This window comes from Mauremys mutica, chromosome 8, assembly GCF_020497125.1.
Source record: "Mauremys mutica isolate MM-2020 ecotype Southern chromosome 8, ASM2049712v1, whole genome shotgun sequence".
NCBI classification, from domain to species: domain Eukaryota; kingdom Metazoa; phylum Chordata; order Testudines; family Geoemydidae; genus Mauremys; species Mauremys mutica.
Genome location: NC_059079.1, coordinates 45882832 through 45910333, shown reverse-complemented (window position 1 = coordinate 45910333; position 27502 = coordinate 45882832). Strand labels below are relative to the sequence as shown.

The 27502-nt window shown below is 41.7% G+C and overlaps 1 protein-coding gene across 1 annotated transcript in view; it reads right to left on the bottom strand.

The window, feature by feature from the left end:
- LOC123375826 (coagulation factor XIII B chain-like) overlaps positions 1–27502 on the bottom strand; it is an 83735-nt gene that overhangs the window by 22468 nt on the left and 33765 nt on the right. The window contains exons 15-19 of the mRNA XM_045027132.1: positions 26036–26212; positions 23752–23928; positions 17407–17589; positions 13684–13889; positions 3456–3508 (exon numbers count right to left, since the gene is read on the bottom strand). Of these exons, the coding sequence (XP_044883067.1) occupies positions 3456–3508; positions 13684–13889; positions 17407–17589; positions 23752–23928; positions 26036–26212 (796 nt within the window). The remainder of the gene's footprint in view (positions 1–3455; positions 3509–13683; positions 13890–17406; positions 17590–23751; positions 23929–26035; positions 26213–27502) is intronic.

The following is a 27502-nucleotide window of genomic DNA, read 5'->3' as shown; positions in this document are numbered from 1 at the left end:
GGATTCAGTAACATCTGAAATAGCCTCCCATATGCCTAGCAACAGACAGTAACTCATTTACATTTTTTAAATTGTTGTATGACAAATAAATGCCACTTAGTCATTAAATTAATTCAGGGAGTCAGAGTCGAGCCAGGAGAATCTGCCTCACTGTGTCTATTAGCCCCTGAAATGTAATTAGCTTAACACAAGTCTCATCTGAAAGGATTTACCCTCTGCATTGTAATGATCAGAGCAAAGAAGCAGCTCTTTCACGTTCACTTATTCCTATCATTGCAGAGTGCCCTTTACTGAAAGCAGGATATTTGAGATACCCACTAGAGCCCATTTCCACCTAACTTTGCATTCTGGATAGACAATTGGATTTCCATGGCACTGCACCATAACAATAAAATAAAATAGGTTGAGATAAACCAGTTGCTAGTGCATATCCTGGTTTGCAGCGAAGCTCAAGAAAATCACCATGTTTTAGGTACACCCATTGCAATATGTTCTCATTTGCTCTCCCATTCAACTCTACCATCCGATTTTCCATTTCTTCCATCTAGATAACACATGGCTCTAAAACAAGAAAAAGCAGCAGTTTTCCTGGTAACACCCCCCTCCTGCCCCCCCCCAGTTAGCACACTGAAGTAATGTGTTTACACAAGCAATTAGTTTTGTTGAGTGAATCTCTAAATAAAGCTCAAAGCCTAAGAAACCGTTGTGGTTTTTTTAACCTAAACAAAGTGGTGCTTTTGTCCAGTTTCCATTGTCACAGAAAGATCTGTTCTGTCCTTCCATTGCATAAAATTTTTATTTTTGGCATCTGAATTCTACAAAGGAGCCAGATGTGTATCCTTTTTCCAAGACAGTAGTTATATCTCCATTCTACTACTAGGCGGACGGATACATTTTTTTCCTTTTTCTAGCAGGAAAAAAATGACAATTATGATAATATTATGCAAAAATAGTTATGTAATTTTTTGGGCTTTGGTATTGCAGATGGAAAATGCCTCCTTGTCCAATGTTAGGGAAACCACTTATAGATGCCTCAGGTGCTATAATGTATGTGTGCATGTGGCTGAGCTAGGCACAGTGACCAAAATATTAAGGGCTTCATTCAGCTGCTATAAACAGGGGCACCATTTGGGGGAGCAGTGAGGGTCTCTTGTCTCCCCCACCCCTTCAAGTTTTGGGCCGTAGGTCTGATCACAGAACATGCCCTAGCCCCAGACAGAGCTCTTAACTGCAGCACAGCTTGCGTGTGGAATATGACAAGCTGTTCTATGCTGCTCCCAGCTTCCGCCCTTGGGCCAGGGAGTTTGTTTATAAACTGAGGTAGGGTTGTCATAAACAGATAGTTAAGGGTTAATGTCTCTTTTACCTGTAAAGGATTAAGAAGCTCAGTAAACCTGGCTGACACCTGACCAGAGGACCAATAAGGGGATAAGATACTTTCAAATCTTGGTGGAGGGAAGTCTTTTGTTTGTGCTCTTTGTTTTGGGGTTGTTCGCTCTTGGGACTAAGAGGGACCAGACATCAATCCAGGCTCTCCAAATCTTTCTGAATCAGTCTCTCATGTTTCAAACTTGTAAGTAATTGCCAGGCAAGGTGTGTTAGTCTTATTTTTGTTTTCTCAACTTTTAAAGGTTCCTTTTTGCTGAGAGGATTTTACCTGTTTGCTGTAACTTTGAGCCTAAGGCTAGAGGCGGTTCCTCTGGGCTATATGAATCTGATTACCTTGTAAAGTATTTTCCATCCTGATTTTACAGAGATAATTTTTACCTTTCTTTCTTTAATTAAAAGCTTTCTTTTTAAGAACCTGATTGATTTTTTCCCTTGTGTTAAAATCCAAGGGGATTGGATCTGGACTCACCAGAAATTGGTGGAGGAAAGGAGTGGGGATGGTTAAATTCTCCTTATGTTAAAATCCAAGGGGTTGGGTCGGTGTTCACCAGGAACTTGGTGAAAAAGCCTTTCAAGGCTGCCCAGGGAGGGGAAGGTTTTGGGGGGGACAGAAAGTGATCCGGACACTGAAATTTCTGGATGGTGGCAGTGTTACCAGATCTAAGCTAGTAATTAAGCTTAGAAGTGTCCATGCAGGTCCCCACATCTGTACCCTAAAGTTCAGAGTGGGGGAGGAACCTTGACAAGGGTGATTACGATAACAAAAGACTTGCCATTAAATTAAATTAAGGATTGTTAGATGATCTTGCAAGCATTGCCAGGCGCTCCAGTGAAAAGATAGGAAACAAAGAGTAGAAATAGATGGTCAGTTGTCAGAATGGAGAGAGGTAAATAGCGGGGTCCCCAAAGGATCTGTACTGGGACCAGTACTCTTCAACATATTCATAAATGATCTGGTAAACAGTGAGATCTCAAAATCTGCAGATGATATAAAATTACTCAAGATAGTTAAATCCAAAGCTGACTGCAAAGATTTAGGGATCTCATATGATCTCATGTGACTGGGCAACAAAATGGCAAATGAAATTCAATGTTGATAAATGCGAAGTCATGCACATGGCAAAATATAATCCTAACTATATATACACAAAATTATGGGGTCTAAACTAGCTGTTACCACTCAAGAAAGGGATCTTGGAGTCATTGTGGATAGTTCTCTGAAAACATCCACTCAATGTGCAGCAACAGTCAAAAAAGCTAACAGAATGTTGGGCATCATTAGGAAAGGGATATATGATAAGACAGAAAATATCATATTGCCTCTATATAAATCCATGGTATGCCCACATCTTGAATACTGTATGCAGATCTGATCACCCACCTCAAAAAAAAAGATATACTGGACTTGGAAAAAGTACAGATAAGGGCAACAGAAATGATCAGGGGTATGGAACAGCTTTCATATGAGGAGAAATTAAAAAGACTGGGACTTTTCAGCATGGAAAATAAATGACTAAGGGTGGATATGACAGAGGTCTATAAAATCATGAACTGTGGGGAAAAATTGAATAAGGAAATGTTATTTACTCCTTCACATAAATCAAAGAAGAAGGGGTCACACAATGAAATTAATAAGCTGCAGATTTAAAACAAACACAAGGAAGTATTTCTTCACAGTCAACCCATGGAACTCTTTGCCAGGGGGTGTTATGAAGGCCTAAACTATAACTGAGTTCAAAAAATAACTAGATAAGTGTGTATACATTATGACTGGCCTTTAACTGCATAATCACATTGTATTTTTCTAGAGCAACCCAGCATCACTCAGATTGAAAGCTGAACAATGACTGAGGCAACATTTTAATATTCATTTTGTCCACAGTGTTCAATGCGTGGGCTCTGTTTCTTCCACTACATATCCTGCAGCACTGTTGCAATGGTCTGGAGCACCCTGACTCATACAGTACATAAACTATTCTTATTCACCATTTAATCTGCTCATGGAGGGAGAAATTCATCCCTGCACAGGGGAGCAGCACAAGGCCTATGCAGCATTTATGCCCTACCTTATGCTGGCCCTCTGAACAGCACTGAATTCACCCTGAAAGAGGCAAGAGCCCTGTGGAAAACAGAGTATATGATCAAGTAAGTAAAGATGGTATCATAACGCAGACACACCATGAGGATATGCAGGTAAATATAACTTTGACATTTCCAGTCCTTTGAGTGCTTCACTTTGTACCTGCAACTTTCTTTTAAAGCAATATTATGAAATTTCCTCAGTTTTATATAAAGAAATTCCATCATGTGGAACTGTTTTCCAGACTGCAGGAGACTGCTTTGTCCTGCATGATATGTGTACGAAGTGATGCCTATAGAGGGTGATGCAGTGCCTCATGAGTGATTATCTCTAATGGAAAGGGCAGGTGTTATAGTCCAGATTAGAACACAATGCAATACTAGCACACAAATGACTGTACACAAGAGATCAAATAAAACTGAGAAACTGAATTATCAAAATACGGTGCAGATTTACTAGAGATGCATGAAGGCAAATCTATGTGCCCATTAACACACTTCCTGACTGAAGGGGTTGTGAGGATATATCCTTCACTACACAAAGTCCAATGTGTGCTCACTCTGAATCAACTGTGCATGTCTTTGGCCACTGGACAGAAGCAGATTTTTGGCCTCTAGTTCCTGTTTTGTGAGGCTACATGGTGCTAAAGAAAAACAAGAAAAAAAGAAAATGATAGAGCCCGATTCCTCACTGTCCTGCACCTTGTGCAGCTATTTACCTGCTCTGTGAAAAGGGACTGCAAAACATGGCCATTCTGCTGTGTACTCTCTCTGCAGGGTGTCAAGTGCTATGTAAGATGCAAGATAGTGGAGAATCAGATTTAATATCTTACTCAAGCTATAGGTTAAATGTATTTCTAACTACAACTATAAAATAAAAGTTTTTTCTACATATTAATATAAATGTTGTGACAAAGTTCCTCCTCTACCTTGGTGGGTCCTGCGCTTATTGGTGGATTTGCTCGCCTCAGATCTTCCCCTCTGGTGGAACCCACAGTCCGGGTCAACTCTTCCTGTGTCAGATCAGGAGTTGGGAGGTTTGGGGGGGAACCTGGGCCCACTCTCTACTCTAGGTTCCAGCTCAGGGCCCTGTGGATTGCAGCTGTCTATAGTGCCACCTGTAACAGCTGCATGACAGCTACAACTCCCTAGGCTACTTCCCCATGGCCTCCACCCAACACCTTCTTTATCCTCACCACAGGACCTTCCTCCTGGTGTCTGATAAGGCTTGTATTCCTCAGTCCTCCAGCAGCGCTCCCGCTCAGCTCCTTGCACCTCTTGCTCCCAGCTCCTCACACACTCACCACAAACTGAAGTGAGCTCCTTTTTAAACCCAGGTGCCCTGATTAGCCTGCCTTGATTGGCTGCAGATGTTCTAATCAGCGTGTCTGCTTTAATTGGTTCTAGCAGGTTCCTAATTATTCTAGTGCAGCTCCTGCTCTGGTCACTCAGGGAACAGAAAACCACTCATCCAGTGACCAGTATATTTGCCCTCTACCAGACTCCTGTACCCCACTGGTCTGGGTCTCTCACAATGTATATGTAAACATATATACACACACATGTTGCCAACGCTCATGATAGACCTCTAGCGATAAATGGGGTATTTTTAAGCCCCAGCTTCCAGAGTCAAGTGAATACAGAGGAATCTCATCTCATGAAGATGACTTCATTTTGATATGCTTTTTATTTGGCAACTTTCTTGAACACCAAATTACTCAAGGAATGAAAATATTTCCCAAGAATTCTCATAACAAAGTTTTTCATAGACATCACAGTAGAGAATGTAAGAAGTTCCAGTGCATGGGCTCTGAGTTTGGGTCCTATGCCCAGATCCTTACTCCCCAGCCCAAAGAGTCTTGGAGGACAATGGAAGCAGTACACCCAGGCCCTGTGGGAGGAACTTGAGCAACAGGGATTGTACTGATATCATATTACATTCATAGATGAGCCTTTAGAAAGTTAATACTTCAAAAATAGGGAATTGGAAAGAGACCCTGATAGCTACTGATGGGAATTGTGAAGAGTATGGATGACTTGGTTGTACAATTATCAATTTTGATGCATATTAAACAAATTGCTGTTCTTATTCATGGACTGGCTATTAACAAATCACATCATCCTCTTAAATGATCCTACTGGCTAAACCAAACAAGGTGTTGACAAGCTCAAAAGGAAAATGTGTTCAGCTTTCGTTGACTGGAAGGATATAATCTCAGTGTAGGATATTAGAGTCTATAACAGTGGCCACTAAAATCAGGAGATGTTGACCCTGTAATGTGACAGGATATTCATCTTTGGATCCAACAGCAATCAGGAATTTCATGTGGGTTCAGTGACTCTTTTGTATATTTCTTTCTGTACTGATTGCAGATTTTACATTTGGATATGTTATCTTTGATATCAACATCCATGCCTGGTCAAAATAGGATTTGGGGCTCTGTATTTACAATTCTCAATACCGACATGGGCACTGAGGATTATGGCTAGCATTTCTGACCTCATGCTGTGTAGTGTGATGTCACAGAGTCCTTTGTGAAGAATCCCACCATATGCAACTTTATGTGCATAACACCCTTACTGTCCCAATATAATTTTCTACTTGGAGGTACCTTTGCTTCTCTGCTTGGCAATTCATTTGTCTTAAGTTGATGCAAGGTTGTGTCATTTTTTGAATTTGAGTTTATTTTGTAAATGTTCGTATTAAACTCAAATTACTCTTCCTGCAACTCCTCCTATTTACTATTTATAAGGCACTCTTGAAAGAATGGTCACCTCAAGAAGCTCTTTACACAGCTTGTATTTCACATTTATAATGAGTATTTTTGCAGTTTCATTACCACTCTCTGAAGGTTGTGTGGCGCATTTGTAACTAATAATTACCTTTGTGTTGTTGGGGAGGGGACCCTTTTTGAATAGTTGCTCATAGATTGGAACTGGTTGGGTCAGATGTAAGTGTCCAGTCTGTTTCCAGGCAGGCTACATTAGTTGTCAGGAAGGCACTTCATTATTTTACACTGGGGCAAGAATGCTCAGTCTGAGGGCCACATACCATGGTCATTTTATCAAGGTCAAGCAAAGTTCTACTGAACATGATGAGTGCAAAAACAGCTACTTGAATGTACTGCATGGGGTCAGTAGGGCAGATAGTTTGTTGTCTTTATATATACAAATGACAAGAGAAAGAAGTGGGGAAATGACTACAATGGGCAACTTCTTAGCAGGGCATCTGCTGGGTGCAGGGCTGAACAATTGCATTTAATTAATGACAGGTCAGCCATAAAGCACAGTCCGAAAATTATTGCTCCATTGTTTTGTGTTGAAAATACTGTTTCTGCATTGACTATATGGTTACAGTAGCATGTATTTATATTGTAGGATAGGTTTTTTTTTTAGTTAACAAAATATGATTAGTTGATTTCTCTCCACAGCCAATGCTGATACCCTAGCTGGGATTTGTTCACTTTAGTTACTTCACTCCTTCTATTAGCAATGCTTCTTAACACAAGGCTGTGGCAAACATGTTAATACATAATAAGATAATGTAAGTAAAAGCACAAAATGGATCAATAGCTAAGATTATAGTTGATAAATATGTAGATACCTTATTCTGTAATTACAATATAACTAAGATTTACCCTAAACCCTAAGGGTATGTGTGAGAGAGCAAAGGGATTGAGCGAGCTGCCTGCAGGAGACTTGAAGCCTGGAGCAGGCTTGCTGAATGAGCTAACCAGAGACACACTGGCCGGAGGATGAAATCGCAAGCAGCTGGTTCCTTATAAGAGAGCTGAAGCAGTCTGAAGAAGCTGACTCTGAGAAGTCTACAGGGTAGTCAGCTCTGAGCAGGACAGTTGCAATCTGAACCCCAGGTGGGTCATCCTGTAAGGTTTCATTTTTTAAAAAGGACTAGATGAAGGATCCCTTTTGCTCACCCAGGCCCTGAGAAAAGAGCCATGCCTTGGGACAGATTTGGGGGATCTGAGTTTTACTTTTGAGTTATTGTCTGAATAAACCCAGACCCCTGTATGGGTCACGATTGGACAAGCAAATGTGAGAAGTCTCTGTAAAAAGGCCTGGAAGAGGGAGAATAGAGAGAGGGCAGGACAGAGATTAAAGGGCATGGCACCATGGCCATGAGAGGGAGCCAACTCATCTATACTTTGAGCTGGGATGTGATTCCCAGCTCAAGGAGAAATACTTGTGTTAGCATTAATCTAGCTAACGCTGTGTGAGTGGGGAGAAGTGGCTAACCACCCCAAGTGTGTGCCTATATGGCATGAACTTGGGGTGGCTGCTCCCTTCCACTGCTCACTCCACCACAGCTACACTCTCTTTTTAACACACTAGCTCAGTTAGAGCTTACATGGGTATTTCTCCTCAAGCTGGGAATCACACCCCCAGCTCACAGTGTAGACGTACCCTGAGAAAACTATCCTGGAATGTAAACACTTGCTACTGTAACAGTGGAACCAGAATATTTTGAGATTCATAAAGAGCCTAAGATCTCAGATGAGGAAAAAATCGCATGGGAAATAACTAGAATAGAACCCTTTCCCTCTTAAATTCTGTGGGACCTCTTTTACAGCTCCCACCTTTGTCTCCATTTAGTCAACAAAACAAGAGCTCATGATGCTGCTTACCCAGGAGCCAGCTCAAATCAAAGACACAGGCCCATTTACTTGTTAGAATAGAGCAAAAGGGAATGTTATTCCAATAACATGTATATGGCTTATGCCTTGCAATTACATTTGCTCTAAATGCATGAACACTAGTGAAATGCTAATGTTATTGTGCTCACTTATCTGTAAACCTGCTGATTGCTATCACCTTACATTATGTATGTCCCCTTATTTAATTAACCCTAGATTAAAGTGTATGTTAGTATTAAGATGTTTGTTGTGTAAACTGCATGAAAACTAATGAAGGATTGTTTCTGTCTCTCTTTGTTCCTGTAAACTAATGAAAGATTATCTGAATGGCTATAACTAAATGCATTATGTATAATTGCCCATCTAATGGGATGGACGCATCAGAACTGTAAATGAAGAAACATGCTAGCTTAAAGCATGGGTCTTTATGTTCAACAATAGGAAGTCCACAAACTTTGTCTGCATTTAGTCAACAAAACAAGAGCTCATACTGTGCTGTAAATATGTGCCAGACTGTTTTCAGCTATAAGAAGGAATCCTGGATTCTGCATCTCTTGACTGATTAATTCTGACTGGAGGAATTCTGGGCAAATATACAGAAGTCCCCAAAGCCATATTGGGTAACCCAAGAGACTTATGGAAACTAGCGGACATTACATCTCTGATATCAACTGGACTTCCAAACTCTGACTCACTTGTTATATATATTTACCTGCTTTAACTTCTCAATAACTCTCATTTCTTTTCCTTAACTAATAAATCTTTAGTTTACTAAAGAAATTGGCTGTCAGCATTGTTTTTTGTGTGAGATCTGAAACGTCCACTGACCGGGGGTGAGTGATCAACCCTCTGGAGCTGGAAGAACCTAGCATGAGATGATTTTTGGTTTTAATAACCTTTTATCTCAAAGTCGTTTGTCTGAGTGGCAAGATGCACTGGAGAGCTTAAGGGGACCGTCTGTGGCTCCATGGTATAGTTAATATAGTAATCCAGGAGTGTATGCTTGTTACTAGTTTGGTAAAATCAAATTATAGAATATACCACCAGTTTGGGGTATCTTCCCTGTTAGTCTGACCTAAGATTGGCACTCTCAGTTGTGAGCTATATATCAGACAGCATGACAGAGGGAATTGGACCTCCTGGACCAAAAATTGTTCATGAAGGGAGATTGGGAGAGGGGTAGCAAGGAGGGATAGAAATGAAGTGAAGGGTGTATCCCACTTCCACCATGCTTAATACCCAGGGGTCCATGGTGATTCAGGACCACGCATTGATGAAGTGTGACAGGTGGTCCGGAAAAAAAAAGGGGAAACCGGATCCAACATCATGGGGACTGGTACAGCAACCTCAATCACGCCATTGAAAGGTCTTCTTGGAGGTCCCTGAGTGTGTAGGAGGGGCAGACATCAACCTGGAAGTGAACAGAGGTCGAAGTGGCCTATGCTTAAACCTTCTGCTCCTTCTTCTGTGCAGGTCCTGACAGGTTGGTGAGGCAAAGTACTGGGTGGGCTGGTGGGGTTTGTAATGTCTCCTAGAAGATGCTGGGGTATATAATCCCATGATTTAAGAGTTACCCTGGAGTCCTTAAGCCCAGGGAGTTTAGCAAACAGTTTGCTCTGTGAAGAGTAAAGACCCTTCAAAGGGAAAGTCTTGGAGGGTTTGTTGGACCTCCTGAGGGTCCTTAAACTTGTGCATGGGGTCCCATATATTAAAGTCGTATTGACCCAGCAGCAGCTTCTGGGTCACAATTCTAAGCTGCAACCCCTCCATCAAATAAATCTTTCTCCCATATAAATCCAACTTTTTTGAATCTTTTGCTTTAGGCACTGTCCCCAGAGGCTCTTTCCTTTCCCTCTCATTGGTGGCAGAGGAGGGATGCAGTGAGCGATGGGCACCCTTGTGGGAAAGGGGGTGAGGAGGGATGTGGTGGGCAGGGTGGGTCTTGCAGGTAGGGGGGTGGAGAAGAGGAAGGATGTGGTGAGCAGCGGGGATCTATGGATGGGTGTGGAGTGGAGGAGCTGAGCAAGGAAGGACTCAGCAGGTAGCAGAGGGGGCCTTGAGGATGGGGCAGAGCAGGGAGGGGAAGAGGCAGAGCCCAGGGGGGGTTTCCACAGCCCAGGCATCTGGTGGCGGGGCAGTGGCAGCTGCACCAGGGGAGGCTTATTATACCTGTTGGCCATGCATGATAGCCTCATTGAGTGGCAGAGACACTTTTGAGTGGTCCACTACGACTACAGTTTCCAGCAGGCTGCGGGAGGTCTCCTTGACTGCCTCCATCTGGAGGGCCAAATTTGAGGCCAAACACTTAAACAAGTCCTAGTGGGCCTTATAGTCAACCTGAGGAGGTGACAAATCAGCTGTCAACAGCCTCATCTGGGGAGAAGGAAGCCAACACAGGCTGAGGGCCCTCCTCTCCCCTTTCCACTTTGACGGGGCACATTCTTGAGATTCAGTACCAGACTCCAGTACTGAGCCTGGATCAGGAGCCTTTCACCAAGGCAGTGGTAGTGCTCTGTTCTCAGAGGCCACCAAATAGGAGCATCTTGAGACAGGACTCTGGGCTGTGGGAAGCCCCGACAGGTTCCACAAGGGCCATTGCATTGTCACTGGCCCCCAGGATCCAGAAGGACAGGCACATGGTGGTACCCTGGTGCTTGGAGCCATGGCAGGGTAGAAGTGCCTGGGGGAGTAGCATGGGTGGCTCCTAGGGCAAAAGGAGTATGACCCCACCGCTGACTCTGATGAGTCTCGTTGAGGTGACCATGGAGGCACAGTTCCTATCAGTGGCAGACACCAGTGCTGAAGTGGGGATGTCTGCACCATGGCCAGCAAAGACAATTTTCCCCTAGATGGTACCACTGGCTCTGGTACTGGACAGAAGCTGGGGCAGTGGCTTCTCTCCAGCCTGCCAGTTACCGGTAGCACCAACTCCTGTGCTGCCGGAGATATGGGCACAAGCAACAAGAGCAGGTCCCTGGACTTGGCAATAGGGGTTGATGGCACTGTAAATGCCCTGGTGCTGCGCTGCCTCTACAAAGAAAACAGCACCACTGGGGCCGGAGTTGATGGTACCAACTGCTGCAGTGCTGAGGTAAAGGAGGTCTCACTCTGTCCTGGGTCCCATACCTCACCTTCTTTGGCACCAGGATCAACACCTCTCAGATGACTGCTTCTTGTGCCTCTTCCTGGGCACTGGGGAAGGGGAACAGTGCTAAAATTCCTGCACAGTGCGAAGAGCACTCCTTACCGACACCGTGGTACTCAGTGCTGAGTCAAACCGGCTCAGCTCAGAGGCAGGTCCCAGTGCTGCCTCCATAAAAAGAGCCTTCAATCTGGCCTCCCAGTCCTTTTGAGTACATAAACAGCAAAGGGTGCTACTCCATTGTTATGAAGGTGCTCATTGACTACAGAGGTTTATTTAAGAATATTAACACATCTTGAGCCCTCAGTAGAGTACAGGAGGGGTGCCCTAGGTTTTTGCAGGTAACAAGAGAGGCACATTTCAGGTTGGTGGGCTTGGAAGAGCTCAGCAGTCCCACAGTCCAAGTTGCACCCCGGGGACCTGTCCCAGACTGCTCACAGCATAAGGTACTACTCAGTCTGAAGTAATCACATATACATTATGATCCAATCTATCTAAGCTTCGAAAGGGGGCCATGTAACTTAGTATCTGAATGCCTCACAGTCTTTAATGCTAAGGGTGTGATTCAGAGCTCAAGAAGACATACCCACATTAGCTTTGATTGAGATAGTGTGCTAAAAATAGAGGGTAGTCACAGAAGTGTGACTGATGGAACAGGCTAGCCACCCCACGTACATCCATAGTGTCTCTCACAGGCACATACCCTAGGTAGCTAGCCATTTCCACTGCTCAAGCTGCCGGGACCACTATCTGTTTTTAGTATGGAAGCTTGATGAGAGCTAGCACAAGTATATCTCCTCAAGCTGGGAATCACACCCCGAACTTGAAGTGTAGACATACCTTGGGAGGTGGAGAACTATATTATCCCCTATTTACAGATGGGGTGCTGAGTTACTCAGAGATTAAGTCTCTAGAGTCCCAGGCTAGTATCCTAACCACTGGACTACCTTTCCTCTCTGCCTGTTTTTGTCCAATTTACTGGACATAGCATCCCATCAATGTGCACTAGTTTTGGATTTGTCTGTCATTCCCAGCTGGTTCTGACAAATTAATCAGTCACAAGACTGGTCAACTTTCCAATTTACTGCATACAGAAGAAGGAAGAAATAGTTTGTTCACATTACTGCCCAAGTTATCTGCAGACCTTGATTCATCTTTGTTTGCATATTTCATCATACCCTAAAGTTTCCAGTCAGTTCATTTCAGGATGGATCTGTTAATAAGCAACAAAAATTACAAGGCAGGAATGTTCAGGTTATTTTAATTGCTAAATGTTTTGTACACTGTTTTCATTTAAAAAAGAAAATTAAGATTGTGCATGCTTAAACTTTAACCAAAAGGAACAATTATTGCTATATAAGTCTGTTAAAATACATTGTGGTTGCAATACTAAATTATTTTCTTTTCCCAAAAGTCAGTTTCAACAGTCGTGGTAAAAAGGTCTGAAGGTTTTCCTGAACAAAACCAACATTCTGGTACAATACATTCTACCAGCATATTAGCAAAAATAGGAAGTGCAGAAGCATATATGATTTTGTTTTAAGCATCAAAAAAAGGTTTGGCTTTGGTTTGAGTTTGGGGTGAAGATTTGGCTCAGATCTTCTTTTATCCAAACCCAGTTGCCCATCCTGCTTTACTTGAAATTAGTTGTAGAAATGTACCTTTGATCAAAAACATAAATAAATTAGTGTGTAACCAATACATGTAAACTGCAATCCAGGCAAATATGCCAAAAAACCCAGGAGATAATCTGTGTATATTACAAATAACTGGTTAATGAATATTGAACATAAGATGCTGGTTAAAGATACTGTTAGATGCTTATTTTCATTCATCCTAAGGAATCAATCAGATAGAAATAATAGAAAGAAAAAAGTTACTTGTAAATATACATTTTTGAAGCTAATAGTAGCCCTGAGAGCTCCCAGGCTCCTGGCTTCATGACAGGAAGTCCCAGGTCTTCTCAGTGACTGAGCTAGCTCAGTGGCAGCTCTGTGGTAGGGAATCCGGAAGCCCTAAGAGACATGGCTCAACCAGGAGCCTCGGACTTGGGCTTTCTTCCATGGAGTATCATTTTGAAATTTAAAACATCATTACCAAAATAACCTCTTCAAATTAATGGAGTTACACTGATTTATCCCAGCTTGGGATCTGGTCTCATGTTTTTAATTTCTTAACTTGCATACTTCTACTGGAATATTCAACACTCTGATATTAAGCAGCAGCTTTTATCTTGTGAACAAGGCAGAAATCTCACTTTATACATTAGAATTTCAGAGAATATTACATTTCACTCTGTTCAGTCACCATGTCATGTACTGATTGTATTTTATACACCCTTAGACATCCTCGATAAAAATAAATAAATAAAAACTTGGCTTAGTGGACAAGTCATCAATATTGTGGTTAAACTAAAGATTACTTATTCCTGTGTTTACATTTAGGGTATACCAGACTTCCCTCTAAACATTGTACCCTAAGTCCAGAAGATGTTGGATCCAATTTATATCCCCATCTACACACAAATTGAACAAAGACCCCTGATAACACATAGAATTTTTTTTCATAAGGCCGTCTCAGCTGTATTTTGTTCCTCTCCATATCCTCTGGGGTTACAGTACAAGGCTCTGCAAAAATAAATAAATAAATAAATAAAAATATTGGCACTTTAGTTATTTGCACATGGGTCTGACCTGGACATTTGACTCAACAGCACTTTACTTGTACAATAAATAAAAAGATCAGACCTATTTTCTCATTGCCTCTGATGTTACAGAGCCAGATGCTCCAGTTAAAGAGTGTAGACCTTCTTCTCTCTGTCATAGATCCTAGCAAATGCCCCCTTGTGGACACTTGCTCAGTCCAACCATTGCCACAATTTTAAGGTCCTAGGCACACACTCAGGGCTCAGACCTTTCATCTGGCACCTGCTGTCCAACTGCCTAGTGCCTGGATGCAAAGATGACTCTTCCAAGTCCCTTGCACCTAAACCCAGCCTCTCACAGAACTCCACCCAAAAGGTGTGAAGCTCCTGGTTTACAGTTTAACACTCCCAGGGGCACACAGCAGTTAGGAAGCAGTTCAGACACACACAAACACACACATACTTTGCACAGTATGTAACACATTTGATCTTTTACTTAATAATATAAAATGCTGGAGAGTATAGCCCACACAAAATAATAAAGCTCTGAGACTGCAATGTCCTACACTAGCTCACCCTGCTCTAGCGTGTCCCTGAGGAACCTTTTGGGTCCAGGAAAGGAAGCAGTTCCCTGCCTCATTCAGCCTGTCACATGCTGGCTGGTCTCTCTCCCTCATGGAGTTCCTTACCCAGCTTGTGTGACCTTGTTCTTTCCTGCCCCAATCTTCTTCCCATCTGGCCTTCATTCCTGTTTGGTTGGCTATTTAAATCCCCCCGGCTTCCTTTGTTTTGTCTTTTGCATCACTCTCCATTGCACCGACCTTCCTTTCTCCCTTCAGGATGCAGCTGCTTTTCGGCATAACCTTTCTGTCATTAACCATAAATATTTCCCATTGTCCCTCTCTGGTGTGTATCTGCTACAGGACTTGTCAGCAATGGTGGATCCATATATATATTGGCAGTTTTCCATAATATGCCACAATATCAACCAGATTTCATAAATTGTATAGTCATAGTCCCAGTTCATCTCCCAGTGGAGAATTATGCAATCAAATGTCTATGGGGAAAGTTTCTTCCAAATTTGAGCTGGGAAAATAGTGAGAGTAAATAAATAGCCACAAATATTCTTTTAATTTGTAATTCATTTGTGATGTGACCACGTCCACACCAATTCTTACTTATTTAAAAGGAACATTGGAGCGAGCATTGGCTCAGTTGAATGTGAGGTGAAGTCACACATTCATGCCACTACTGGGGTTACACAGGAGTCCTGGTGAGGGGGAGGGTGAACAAAAGATTTAAAAGATAAATAAACTGGTGTGATCAATATCATGAGCAGCCTTGATGAGGAGATTGCAGTACAGTGGATGGATGCTGCAGCTGCAGTCCCTCCAGCTGAGAGGGCCAGCCCTTTATACCATCAGCAAGCAGGGCAGGACAAGGCAAGCAGAGCCAGTGATAGTGCTATGGGGTGCCACAGACACAGGAGTGGGAACAGCTGTAAAAGCTGCAGGTGGTAAGGTCTTTGCTGCTGAAGTTGACCAGTGGGTGGTACCAGTGAGAGTAACTGCCACAGCTGGGCAGCTTCTCTCCATGAGTGGAGGCACACCCCGGGAAAGAGAAGGAGCTTGTAGAGGGCAAACAGCTTCTGAGGACCAGAAGGATGAAGCAGGATGGCTGGAGGAAAGCCACGGACTATATTCGGGTAGTCAGAATATAATGAATTCCTTTTAGCCTTAGGAAGAGGAACATTATTATTAATTATTATTATCTGTTACATGATGCATAGAGAGTAGAGCTAGTCAGAAAAAATGAGGTTTTCTGCAGAATTTCTAACTTTTTAGCAAAATAATAATTTAAAAAATTAATTGGAAATGCAACCATGGTGCCTTATGGCAGTTATAGTTCATCCGTCTCATGATTCCATTCTCCTCAGGGTCCCTGGTTGGACTGCATTTCCCTTGATACACCATGGTCTCCCGCACTAGATGAGGATAAGTTGTGCATCATGGGAATACCTGGCCATAGTGCATCATGGGAGATGTATTTCAGCTGGGGAGCCCAGCCCATACTGGAGGATGCCACAGTTGAAGCATTGGAACTACAAGTACCATGAGGAACCACCACAGCATATCCAAATACAAACATTTTTGGTCAGAAACTGCAAACTTTGTTTTTCAAGTGTTTGGTTTTTCAACAATAAATAAAAACTTTACATAGAAAAAAGAATTTTTTTTAGTCAAAAACCCAATTTTCAGTCAAAAAATGTTTAGATGGAAATTTTTTGACCAGCCCTAAAAGAAAGAGTCTCATCACTCACACAAGCATCACACAAATATATTAGGATAGTCATCAATGCTCATGCTCAGCACCATCTGTGGAGGAGGTAAAGATTGTCTAAAAACCACTTTTATGCCTCCCCTGATCCTGGAGACAGCTGGGGACTGATCCCCACCACATATCTCTGCAGAATTTAGAGCAGCCACAGGACTATCCCAACTTACCAAAGCTAGAATGGCCCCCTAGGGACTGTTCTGCTAGCCAGATATTTGTTCAGTGCACTTCAATGTGTCCCTGTCCCCTTTGGCCCCTGACATGCCCCCTCCTCACCCCAGATGGTTCTAGCTTTGTGCCATCCCAGGATTCTCCCAAAGCTGAGAGAATCCTCAGCTGCCCCTTAAAGTACTCTGCTCTGGTAATACAAATAAATACTAAATAATAATCATTTGTTTTACTTTTCGAATATTTCACAGTGACCCTAGCACGGCCCAGAATTTGTCCCATTTCACTGTTGTGAAATCTTTACATAAATAAGATCCAGAAATTCAGGGCTAGAGTTCAGCAGTGAACATCAGGAGCAGAAACAGAAGCAGCATTCTCATCACATGGATAGAGCATTACACAAGAAGCTAGGCACAAAAATAATATGCAGGTGCTGATAATTACGTGGAAATATGGGATCGTTCCTATCCCACCCTCATTTGAACCTTTTCTCACAAGAATGTAAAGATGCTGATGAAGACAACTCTTGTGTAATGAAATGTAACAAAAGACCCAGACTTTAGAGACAGAAACAGGAATCGCTCTGATATGTTGATAGGCACTAGTGCTAGTCTGAATCCTATAAATGCCAGAGCCCAAATACGGAGTCTACTAAATTTTTCCTCTTTCCTCCTTTCCACATTCTATCATCCCTAATTATTAACTAATTGAATTCTAAGGGACTCCAGGAAAGGAGGCAACAAATTCCATATTCTCTGAGTGTACAAGTCAATCACTGGCAGGTTTTCCCCTTTCACTACATTATGGGGCATGTACTTATTGGTGCTCAGAATCCTTTCTGGTTATTTTCCACCACCATCTCCATGGGTTTCACCTACTAGTCTCCTACTCCGGCTATGTGTATTGCGTGTCAGCAGGCAGCGTTGTTCATTTTAAAAATGAACACAGATTCATAACTCACCACTGTTCTGTTTCGTATAATTGATTTTTGCACATACCTAAGCAAACTGGTGGGTCTGTCCATTGTCCGGAGTCACATCTAACATCTTGAGGTCCTTCCAATATATGCAAACTTTTGCATTTGTATTCCACTGTTGAATTTAGTACATATTCTTTTAATGGGAATGAAATAATGTCTCCATTATCAATTCTTGGTGGAGGCCCACACTTTCCACCAGCCTCTGAAATGAAGTATAGAAATAGAGAATAAAACTACTGGGCAAAATTTAGGTACTGTAAATGCTGTAATATGACAGTACAGCACTATCAATTCACTCTGCTTTGTAGACCAAGAAAAATCAAAGTGAAAAATAGCTATACTGATATTGGAACTGAAACCACAATATTAAGTCATACTGACATTCAAGTTGCAGCAGTACTGTATGAAACTGATGGCAAACTAGGATAACAAGACGCTCTAGCGCCTCATGAATTGGTTCTTGGTGAACTTTGAAGCAGGGAATGTATCCTGTTTTGAAATCCTCTGGCTTGCCAGTCATTTCCACCATACTAATCCCACCATTCTGACTTAAAATTTGACACACAAAAGTGAAGGAGGCTTTGACAAAATTCATCTTGTGCCAAAGCTTCTTATGTGTGCTAGTGTTCCACTTCTTGTCACTCAGGTAGTCACTGTCCTGTGCAGAGCCTCATTTCTCCATGAACATGTTAACCACTGAGGTATTTCAGAGAGTGGTTGAATGCATTAGACACCATGTTCTTCCTGTGGTGACTAAGTATTAAGAGAAGGATGAAAGAGAATCGAGAGAGATGAGCGATGGAGGGTAAAAACTAGGTAAGAGGATACAAGTTAAGGAGAGAAATGGAGAAAATGGGTTAAAAAGTGTAACATAAAACACCAAATGAAAAAAAGGAAGAAACACTGACTAGATAAGAAAATGAGCAGTGAGAGTTCACCAAAGAAATTAAAGAAAAGAGAAAAATAAGAAAAGAAAAGATGCCAAGGAGAAAAACCATTTGTACCAATAAGAAGTGATGTAATCATGGATGGAGTTAATGCTTCGCTCTCTGGAAAAGCCCTTGGGCTCGATAGATTAATAATGGATTATAAATATATAGGAAAGAGCAGCACCACTCGTCATTTGATAGTTGATATTTATTTGATTAGTAAAATAGCCCAGAGTGGCTAACGGGGCTGCAAAGGATTGTTTCTGCATGGGGAAGTCATCAGCTGAAAAAGGCAGTGTCTGGAGGGATTGTGTTGGGGCAGAGGTGACCTGCAGCATGTAGCCCTAGCCAATTCTGAGCTGTGGAGTTGTCCCTTGTGAGTTTTCAACCATCATCAGCCTCAGAACCAGGCTCAAAGCCACTTTTCCCCCTCCCAGCCTCATCTGTGCTTAGCTTATATTCGGCCCAGCTGAGGAACTGGCCTACATTTGGAGCCATGTGTAGCCTTTCCAAACTAAGGAGTATTCTGGAAGCTACTGTGCCCTAGGGAGAGAACACCTCCTGAGCTCAATGATGCACCGGGGGTCTGTGCATGCCACACCACCCCTAAGGAAAGAGGGGGCAGTGTTGCCAACTCTCATGATTTTGTCATGAGTTACATGGTATTTCATGTGGGTTTTTTTTTTTTAATTCCAGCTCCTGGGGTCATATGATGTGAGAATTTCAGTTGTCATTAAAAAATAAAAAGATGCTAAATCCCATGGTTGTGGAGGAGCGCTTGAAAACATGGCCCAGAGGATTCAAAACACAGAAGACAAACACAAAGACCCCAGATTTATTATTTTTAAATATGTTATCATTGTTTAGTGAATCCAATGAGTTGAGCAGGCCTAATTCATAAATTACTGAATGCTTGAGGTTGGCAATACAAGGAGAGTGTTCTCCCTTTTGTTGCTGGCCAGATTCTCTAGCCAGCGTGAGCCAAGGCCCCTCCCCTTTCCAGAAAGAACTAAAGGGCAACAGGCTCTGTACTGAGAGCAGGGACTGCAATATACGATTGTTTCACCCTGCCCTCCCCAAAAAAATTAACAGAAATATCCAAGGTTTATTTTATAGTCAAAAGAACAGGAGAATTAAAATATTATATTTGTGAAAAATGTGTGTGTTGAGAGTAAAGATCTTTCTGCTGAAAAAAATTAGTTGGAAATGTTTCTGTCTGCTCTAGTTATTAGTAAAGGAAGATTCATAAGCTCTTTGAGGCAGAGGCAGTCGCTTTATGCATATGGCTACAGTGCCTAGCACAATGGGTCCCTAATACTACTATTTTGGGGAAGTTCTATGGCCTGTGTTATACAGTAGGTCACACTAGATTATCACATCGTATCCTTCTGGCCTTGGACTCTAAGAATTTTCCTGCCCAAATAAGCAGCACTCCACAAAATAAGACTGGTTTTCTCTATCTGATGTCTTTCTAAGGCACCTATAATTGTTCCATAAACCAAACACCAAGGTTAAGAGGTTTGGATAGCTATGGTTTCCTAAAATCAAATGCAGTCTATAGCACTTTAAATGTTGGGGCAATGTTTAATTTAAAGAAGCTATTTTTTTCCTGAGTTTAAAAATTAACTTACACTTTTAAATTATCTTTTAAATTTTGTTTATATTTCATCCATTTAACTTTTCATTTAATTTTTATTAAAAAAGTCATAATTACTTAAAATGGTTTATATTCATAGTATGATTTTGACTTTTTTTTAATAGTTTGTTTATATACATTAAACCATTCCAATCGTAATGAGACAAGTGGCTGTTGAACAAGAAGGTCTTACTCCTTTTCAAGACTACATTGCTTCTGTCACAGAGAGATTATAATGAGGAGTCCTTGTGGCACCTTGGAGACTAACAAATTTATTTGGGTATAAGCTTTTGTGGGATATAACCCACTTCATGCCCACAAAAGCTTATGCCCAAATAAGTTTGTTTGTCTCTAAGATACCACAAGGATTCCTTGTTGTTTTTGCTGATACAGACTAACACGGCTACTGCTGTGAAACTAGAGAGATTATAGAATATATTCTATTTCTTTAACTGCATTACCACCTCCAGCTTCAAATTACAATTTCATAGTATTTTTTTCCTGCAAATAAAAAGGTAAATAGCAACACCATAAGCACACTCACACTATTGCCACAACATTAAAAATAATCATTTTAATTAGCAGAGAATGTTAAACTTTACACTAAGAGTTCGATAACTTTCTAGCTAATGGAAGAGGAACCATATAACTTTTTTCTGATCTTTTGTTTCTAAACAAAGCAATGAAATGTACAGCTTTTGGGTTTCCCAGAGGCTCTAGTTGGATGGGTGGGCTACCTGTCTCCCCAGCTACTTGGGCTGATAATAAGTTTGAACTTATTTTAAATTTTGCTGATGGAAGAATGCTGAGTAATTTGTGGTTGGTAGGGTTCTCTCTCAATTAGCTATGTTTATAGTATTTTTATGCTGCAGTTTCCATAAATTGGTGACATAATATCATCTTCAGAATTTTCATACAGATAAAACTATGCCAGCTTCCTCAAAAGTGGTCTCATGTATCTGGATTTTTGATATTTTTGGAGTCAGTCACAGACATCGATTTCTGTGTTATAGAAAACACCAAATATTTTTAAAATTGCTAATTTGGAGGGGCTTTTCCAAGTTGATACTCATTAAAGATGACCTAATTCAAAGCTGACTGCACCAAGTTGCATGGCTCCAAGGTAGGCCTCTCACTATGAGGGGGGGAGGTACATCAAGGCTGAGTAAGCAACTTTCAAACTATAGGAATCAAGCATAAGGCTGAGCTCCCTTGCCTTTTCGATCAACAAGACAATCTAGAGGGAAGACAGACATTCTGGAATTGTTGCAACTGGGCCACCTTGGGGAGAGGAACTCACATCATCAGCAAACAGGCTACACCTGTCTTTGGCTAGTCTTTCTGTAGCTGAAGGTCCACTAGTGAGAAGTGCTATGCCAGCAACACCTTGACTCCAGTTCCAATTCCTACTCAGAGTCCAGAAGACAGAGCTGAAGAGTTTGCAAACTCTGTTATTTGAGATATCTGATTTTTCCTTTTACTATTTTTATTAGTTGTGAGTCATCCCAGCTGCTTAATGTTATTTAATTTTAGAGTGTGAAATTGTGGTTGTGTGCATGCTAACGTAGAACACTACCCATAAGGTCTTCATGGGGAAAGCACCAGAAGGAAATTTCCCTAGGTTAATGCAGCCCTAAATAATGTCTCATAGAACTTATTCATTAGAGAGTGTTTTCTGCATTCTGTGTTTAAAAGTCCTGAGAGATTTGATGATGTCATTTATGATAACTTGTATGGTAACTTCTGATAAGTAGTCAAACTTCTCCTTATCAAGAGTGTTCTGTTAAAGTCTGAATTATAATATCTCCGTCTCTGTGAGAGGAAAGTATTAACCACTACACTAGATGGAGGAAGCTTTGTAATTGGCTCTGGGATTGTGATTCAGACATTATCTTAATACTGAAACCAAATTATCTCTTTAACCAGTGCGAAGTTATACGTTTAATTGACTTTGGTAAAATTCCTTACTTAGGATTTACAACAAAATGGAAAGCCAGCTCCTCAGACTCCTTCTTAGAATTTATGATTTTTTTTGCATTAATTTGATGGTTTGACTCATTTGATTATTTAATTTCAATCCAATATTGAGACTAATTTGTTTTCTTGAATTTACAAGAATCTAATAAAAATAAAATTAATGTAACACTTTACTTTTAGGTTTAGTTTAATGAAATAGCAACTTAGCTTTTATGATATGTTTTCTTGGTTTTATTTTAATTTAATAGTTTTAGTAACATTTATCAAATCAATAGTCACATTTCTTTCAGTAAGCAACATGGGTTCAGAAACTTTGAAGGGATAGGGTGGATATTGGCCAGTCAACCTAGAAGCCTGATGAGCTGTCCCTAAATAAGTCTCTTGGTCTCACAGAACTGGAACGGCTTAAGAACTAATGCCAGGATACTCAGATAGGGAAGTTGAGTTGAGAGCAGTATACGGCAACTGTTATGCTGGTAATTTAAAGGCTGAAAGCTACAGGCATTCTGAATCCAGATGCTGAAACCATTAAACCTCATGTGCTGAGACTGAACCTGGGAAGATTGTGTATGGGAAAACCAAGTGTGAAACCTGAATTCTTTTATATTCTTTGGGCATGTTCTTTCCCAGTTTTGGGAAGGATGTAAAGTTATATTATAGAAAGAGAGCACTTGTGACTGTTTTATTAAACCTAGACCCATCAATTGAGAGATTCCTGTGACAGGTTCTATGCTGTTTCAATGGGAGGCAAGAAATTGAGCTCAGGGAATTGTTCAAAAAAATATTTTATTAAGTAGGGTTCTCCCTCCCCACAAAGAGGTTTGGCTTAATGACTCACCTCCCACTCTGAGGCTTGCTTATGGCTCTCTCAAGGAATATTTTGGGCTCAAGATGAACTCTCCAGAAGCCTGATGTTTTAGGATTGTCTTGCCTAAAATGGGAGGTCCCAATGTTCTACCCCTTTCTGACACATGAGGTTTACCTGGGTCTGCATTTCCTCTGAAGGCTTGAGCCTGGAATATCATGGGAGACCTCTAGCAGACCTTTGACAAGTGGCAGGAGTGGGAAAGGGTCTGGGCAAAAATGCCCCTTAGCCCACTACTTGGTGGTAGCACTGTGCATATTGTGTCTAATGCTGCCTTTCTGTATGAGGTGGAGGCACTGCAATCTTCAATCTGCTGCACTGTCTTTCTGGTGTTGCTATTTTGAAGATAGGGGCATGGGAGTGGGAACTACTTGCCCCTGGAGCTGGCTTTTCAAATTCCACCAGCCCCTTTCTTCATCTTATGGTGAGGACAGAGGTGACTGCACCTGGGCTGCTGAAATGCTTCCTGCATGCTGGAATCAGAGCTGAATTCTCCTTGCCTGGCTTCTTTCTTTCATGCCTGGATAGGCATCACGGTGACCCCCACCCAGACTGGGGTGTGAGATGGAAACTCCATTCTGTTCATCGAGAACACAGAGCTTCCCAACGAGCTACTCAAAAAGGGGAGTGGGGTGAAGCTGGAGGCACAGAACTTCCTTTTTGCCTTTGGCTTCACTTTCCCACTGAAGACTGTAGGGACCTGTCATTGCAGCACTTCAGAAGAGGAAGCAGTACTGAGGGGGAAAACTCCAGCAAACAGGCTGAAGCAACCATCATAATGGATCTGTGGCCCTTAGCATGAAGAAGAATATATTTCTTTTTCTCGTGCATGTTTTGCAAGTCACATAATATAAGAAGAAAGATACAGAGAAGTAAAAGCTTCTTAGTATGAATGCAGCTTTTGATTCCAACAGTATCTTCATTTTTAGGATATGTATAAATAATAAAATAAAATACCTCTGCATTCTGGTGGTTCTGACCATTTTTTCTTCTGACAGGTTACTGTCTGTGACCCAATGAGGCTCAGCCCTTGTTGACATCGATAGCGCACTCTCTCACCAGGTAAATACCTTTGGTTTCCATACCCTAGAATCTGAGCATTAGTAACTGCAGGTGGAGGTCCACACATCATATCTGAAAAAATATATGGACACATTTACAGTCACTGACACATTTCCAAGAAATACTTCAGTTGAACCAAATCTTTAATGACATTTCATTAGTTGTGTATCTTTTCTGTTCAGATCCTCCAGCCAAGGTACGCAACTTATCCTGTTTAGTTTATCAGAACCTTTTTAATTGCAGAGAACCAATTGACAAAACTTTTTAACTTCAGAGATTAATATAATTAATCTGAAATACCCTGGGTCTTTGGAAAATAGATCCTATCAAACTAAACAGATATATTTTTGATGCAATTACAAGTTTTGTTAAGTGATGATGTAACAGACTTAGGGTAGGTCCATACTTACCGTGCGGGTCGACGCGGTGAGTTCGACTTCTCGGAGTTCGAACTATCGCGTCTAATCAAGACGCGATAGTTCGAACTCCCCACGCGCTCCGGTCGACTCCGGAACTCCACCACCGCGAACGGCGGTGGCGGAGTCGACCTTGGAGCCACGGAGTTTGACCCCGCCGTGTCTGGACTGGTAAGTCAGTCGAACTAAGGTAGTTCGACTTCAGCTACACTATTCGCGTAGCTGAAGTCGCGTACCTTAGTTCGACCCCGCCCCCCAGTAGTGTAGACCAGACCTTAGACTTCTGTAAAACATTTGACTTGGTACTACATGACACTGACTAAAAAACTAGAATACAAAATTAAACATGGCATACATTAAATTGATTAAAAACTGGCTAACTGATAGGTCTCAAAATGTAACTGTAACAAGGAATCATCATCAAGCAAGTGTGTCCCTGCTAGAATCCTGTAGGGATCAGTCCTTGGCCTTATGTTATTTAACATTTTTATCAATGACCAGTTTTATCTGTGCTTGAGTCAGCTGCAGCCCTAGTCAAAGAGAATATCAAAGAGAACATTGCTGACAGAAATGGGGTGGGATTTCAATGGACACCAGAATTTCCCCCCACATCCTTCAAAAAAAGATGAACAAGAGAGACTTCTGCATTCTTTTGCATTATTGAGGGGTTGAAAACATAAGAACGTAAGAAACAGCATACAAGCCTTTTTCCTAACTTCTCCAAATGGAAACCTCTTAAAGTCAGCTTGTTTAGCTGCAAATATTTGCATCACCTTGATTTTACTCATTTCAAAGTTACTTCATTTTACTACACTTCATTTTTTATTTTTTTTCCAGTCCTATTTTTAAGAAGACACCAGTTGCAGACTCCCTCACTTACAGATGTCCATATGGACTATGACTGGAATGAAGGAGATACTGGTCTACACTATGGGGGGGGAAATCGATCTAAGATATGCAACTTCAGCAACGTGAATAACGTAGCTGAAGTCGAAGAATCTTAGATCGAATTACCTACCGTCCTCATGGCGCGGGATCGATGTCTGTGGCTCCCCATGTCAACTCCGCTACCGCCGTTCGGGTTGGTGGAGTTCCGGAGTCGACAGGAGCGTGTTCGGGGATCGATATATCGCATCTAGATGAGACGCGATATATCGATCCCCGAGAAATCGATTGCTACCCGCCGATACGGCGGGTAGTGAAGACGTAGCCACTGATTTTACCCACACTTGGCTAAAATAATAAAATAATAATAAGGGGGTTAAGAGTAGGGCTGCAGCACCCCTCTCTTTGAACTGTCCATTGAGCTGGCCCCATACGGTGCTGGTAGAGTACTGAATATTGTACCCATTTTAATGGCCAGATTCTGCCAAGCCCTAATACAGGTGCTTACTTGTGGCAAGGGTGCAAGGAGCCTTCCCCCACTTTTGAATAGCTTACAAAGGGGCCAGGGACAATTTCAATCCCTATGCTCAGATGCATGTAAGGCCTGCTTTCTTTCTACTAGTGGTACATGGTTCTAAAAGGGGTAAGGAGGCAGGGCCACTGGTCCATCTTTCTACACATTAGCCAATAGAGCTGACAAGCCGTGGAGTGGGGAAAATGAGCTGCAACCAAGGAAGGTACTAGAGACATTCATTCAGACTCTGCTTGCCAAGGATGTTTCAGAAAAGATTCTGCAACCTCCTCGCCTTACTTGACACCCATATACTGGGCAGGTACAATCTAGCATTAATTGTTTTAATAAAAATTAAAACTTCTACCTTCGCAAGTTGGAGGTTGTGACCATTCCTTATTTATACAGGTGACATCATTTGGCCCATGACTTTCAAAACCTTCATGACACTGATACTGCACTCTTTCAGCAGGCCAATACCTTCTGTCTCTATGGTCTATGATCTCAGCATTGGCAACTGCAGGTGGATCACCACATGTTGCATCTGAAAGGGGAGATTTATCAAAGTGAAACACTTTTGTGAAGTATCTTATACTTTATGGCCCATAAAAGAAAACTCCAGGCACTCTCATAACAAAGGTAATGAAACAAATCTGTAAAAGTTAGATGAGAGCATTTATTCTGTATTCCCTATTCAGGCAAAAAAAGTCACAGGCTTCAGCACTGGACTCTATATTGTGACAAATAAGTAAATTGAAATACGTTAAAAACAACCTGCAGAACTTTTTGATAGTTTTCAAAATGCATTTATGTTCTCTTTGTAGAAGCTGGGAGGAAAAATTGCTTTCCTATTCTGTCCTTTTCCATTTGACAGACAAACAACAAATCCTCTTGCAGCTTCTTCCATATTTGAAATGATCAGCATTTGTGTATCAGCCTCCCCAGTGAATGAAGCAAAGCCATGGAACAGAGTTTGGTGTTAACTTTCTGCTCCCTCTGTTGCCTCTGTAGCAGCAGAGGACAAAATAGTCAAGTATCCTAAAGTATTTATCAAGTCTATCAGTATACCTATCTGACTCAACAAAAGGCACGTGGCACTGTGGGTAGCCAATCCCAGTGTATTCTGCTCTGCCTTCAGGTGCACCTTGTGGGAAATTGTCACTATGTATTGTGCAGCAATCACTGTATATTTAGGGATACTCACACATCTCTCAGGAAATTGTGGGTATTTGATCCCCAGATTTCCACAATTTCCTTTGTTCCATCCCATAATATATTGCTCTCAAGTTCCATTTTTGAATTGGCTGCTGCAGTCTCCTTAAAGTATCTATCTACTCCAGCTGTATATCTGACTCATCTCGATAACTGAAATATCCTTTTCTCTGGCCTTGACAAATGTACTCTTGATCTGCTCATATCCATTCAGAATGCTGCTGCAAAGAACATTTTCCAATCCCATCCCTTTGAACATGTCACCCAATCCCTCCACTGGCTCCCCCCTTCTATATTGCACCAAACATCCCATCATCTCTCATTCACTATCAAGCTCTCGATGCTCCTCTACCATCGGCCCATGATGCCAGGTTCCACTGCCCACATGTTCCATTTTCAAACTAGCACCTTCATGCTTTGTCCCATGCTGCCCTTCACACTCCCCATAAACATTCACAAAGCAACCTAATTATCCACTTTCAAATCCCTCCTTTAAATTCTTCTTTTCCACAATGCCTACAAAAAAAACTTTGACAATGTAGGCCATTGATGTGCTGATACCACAGTCTGTCATATTAGCCAATAGTGTCTTCTTGTCTCCCATCTATTGACTCTTGTATTG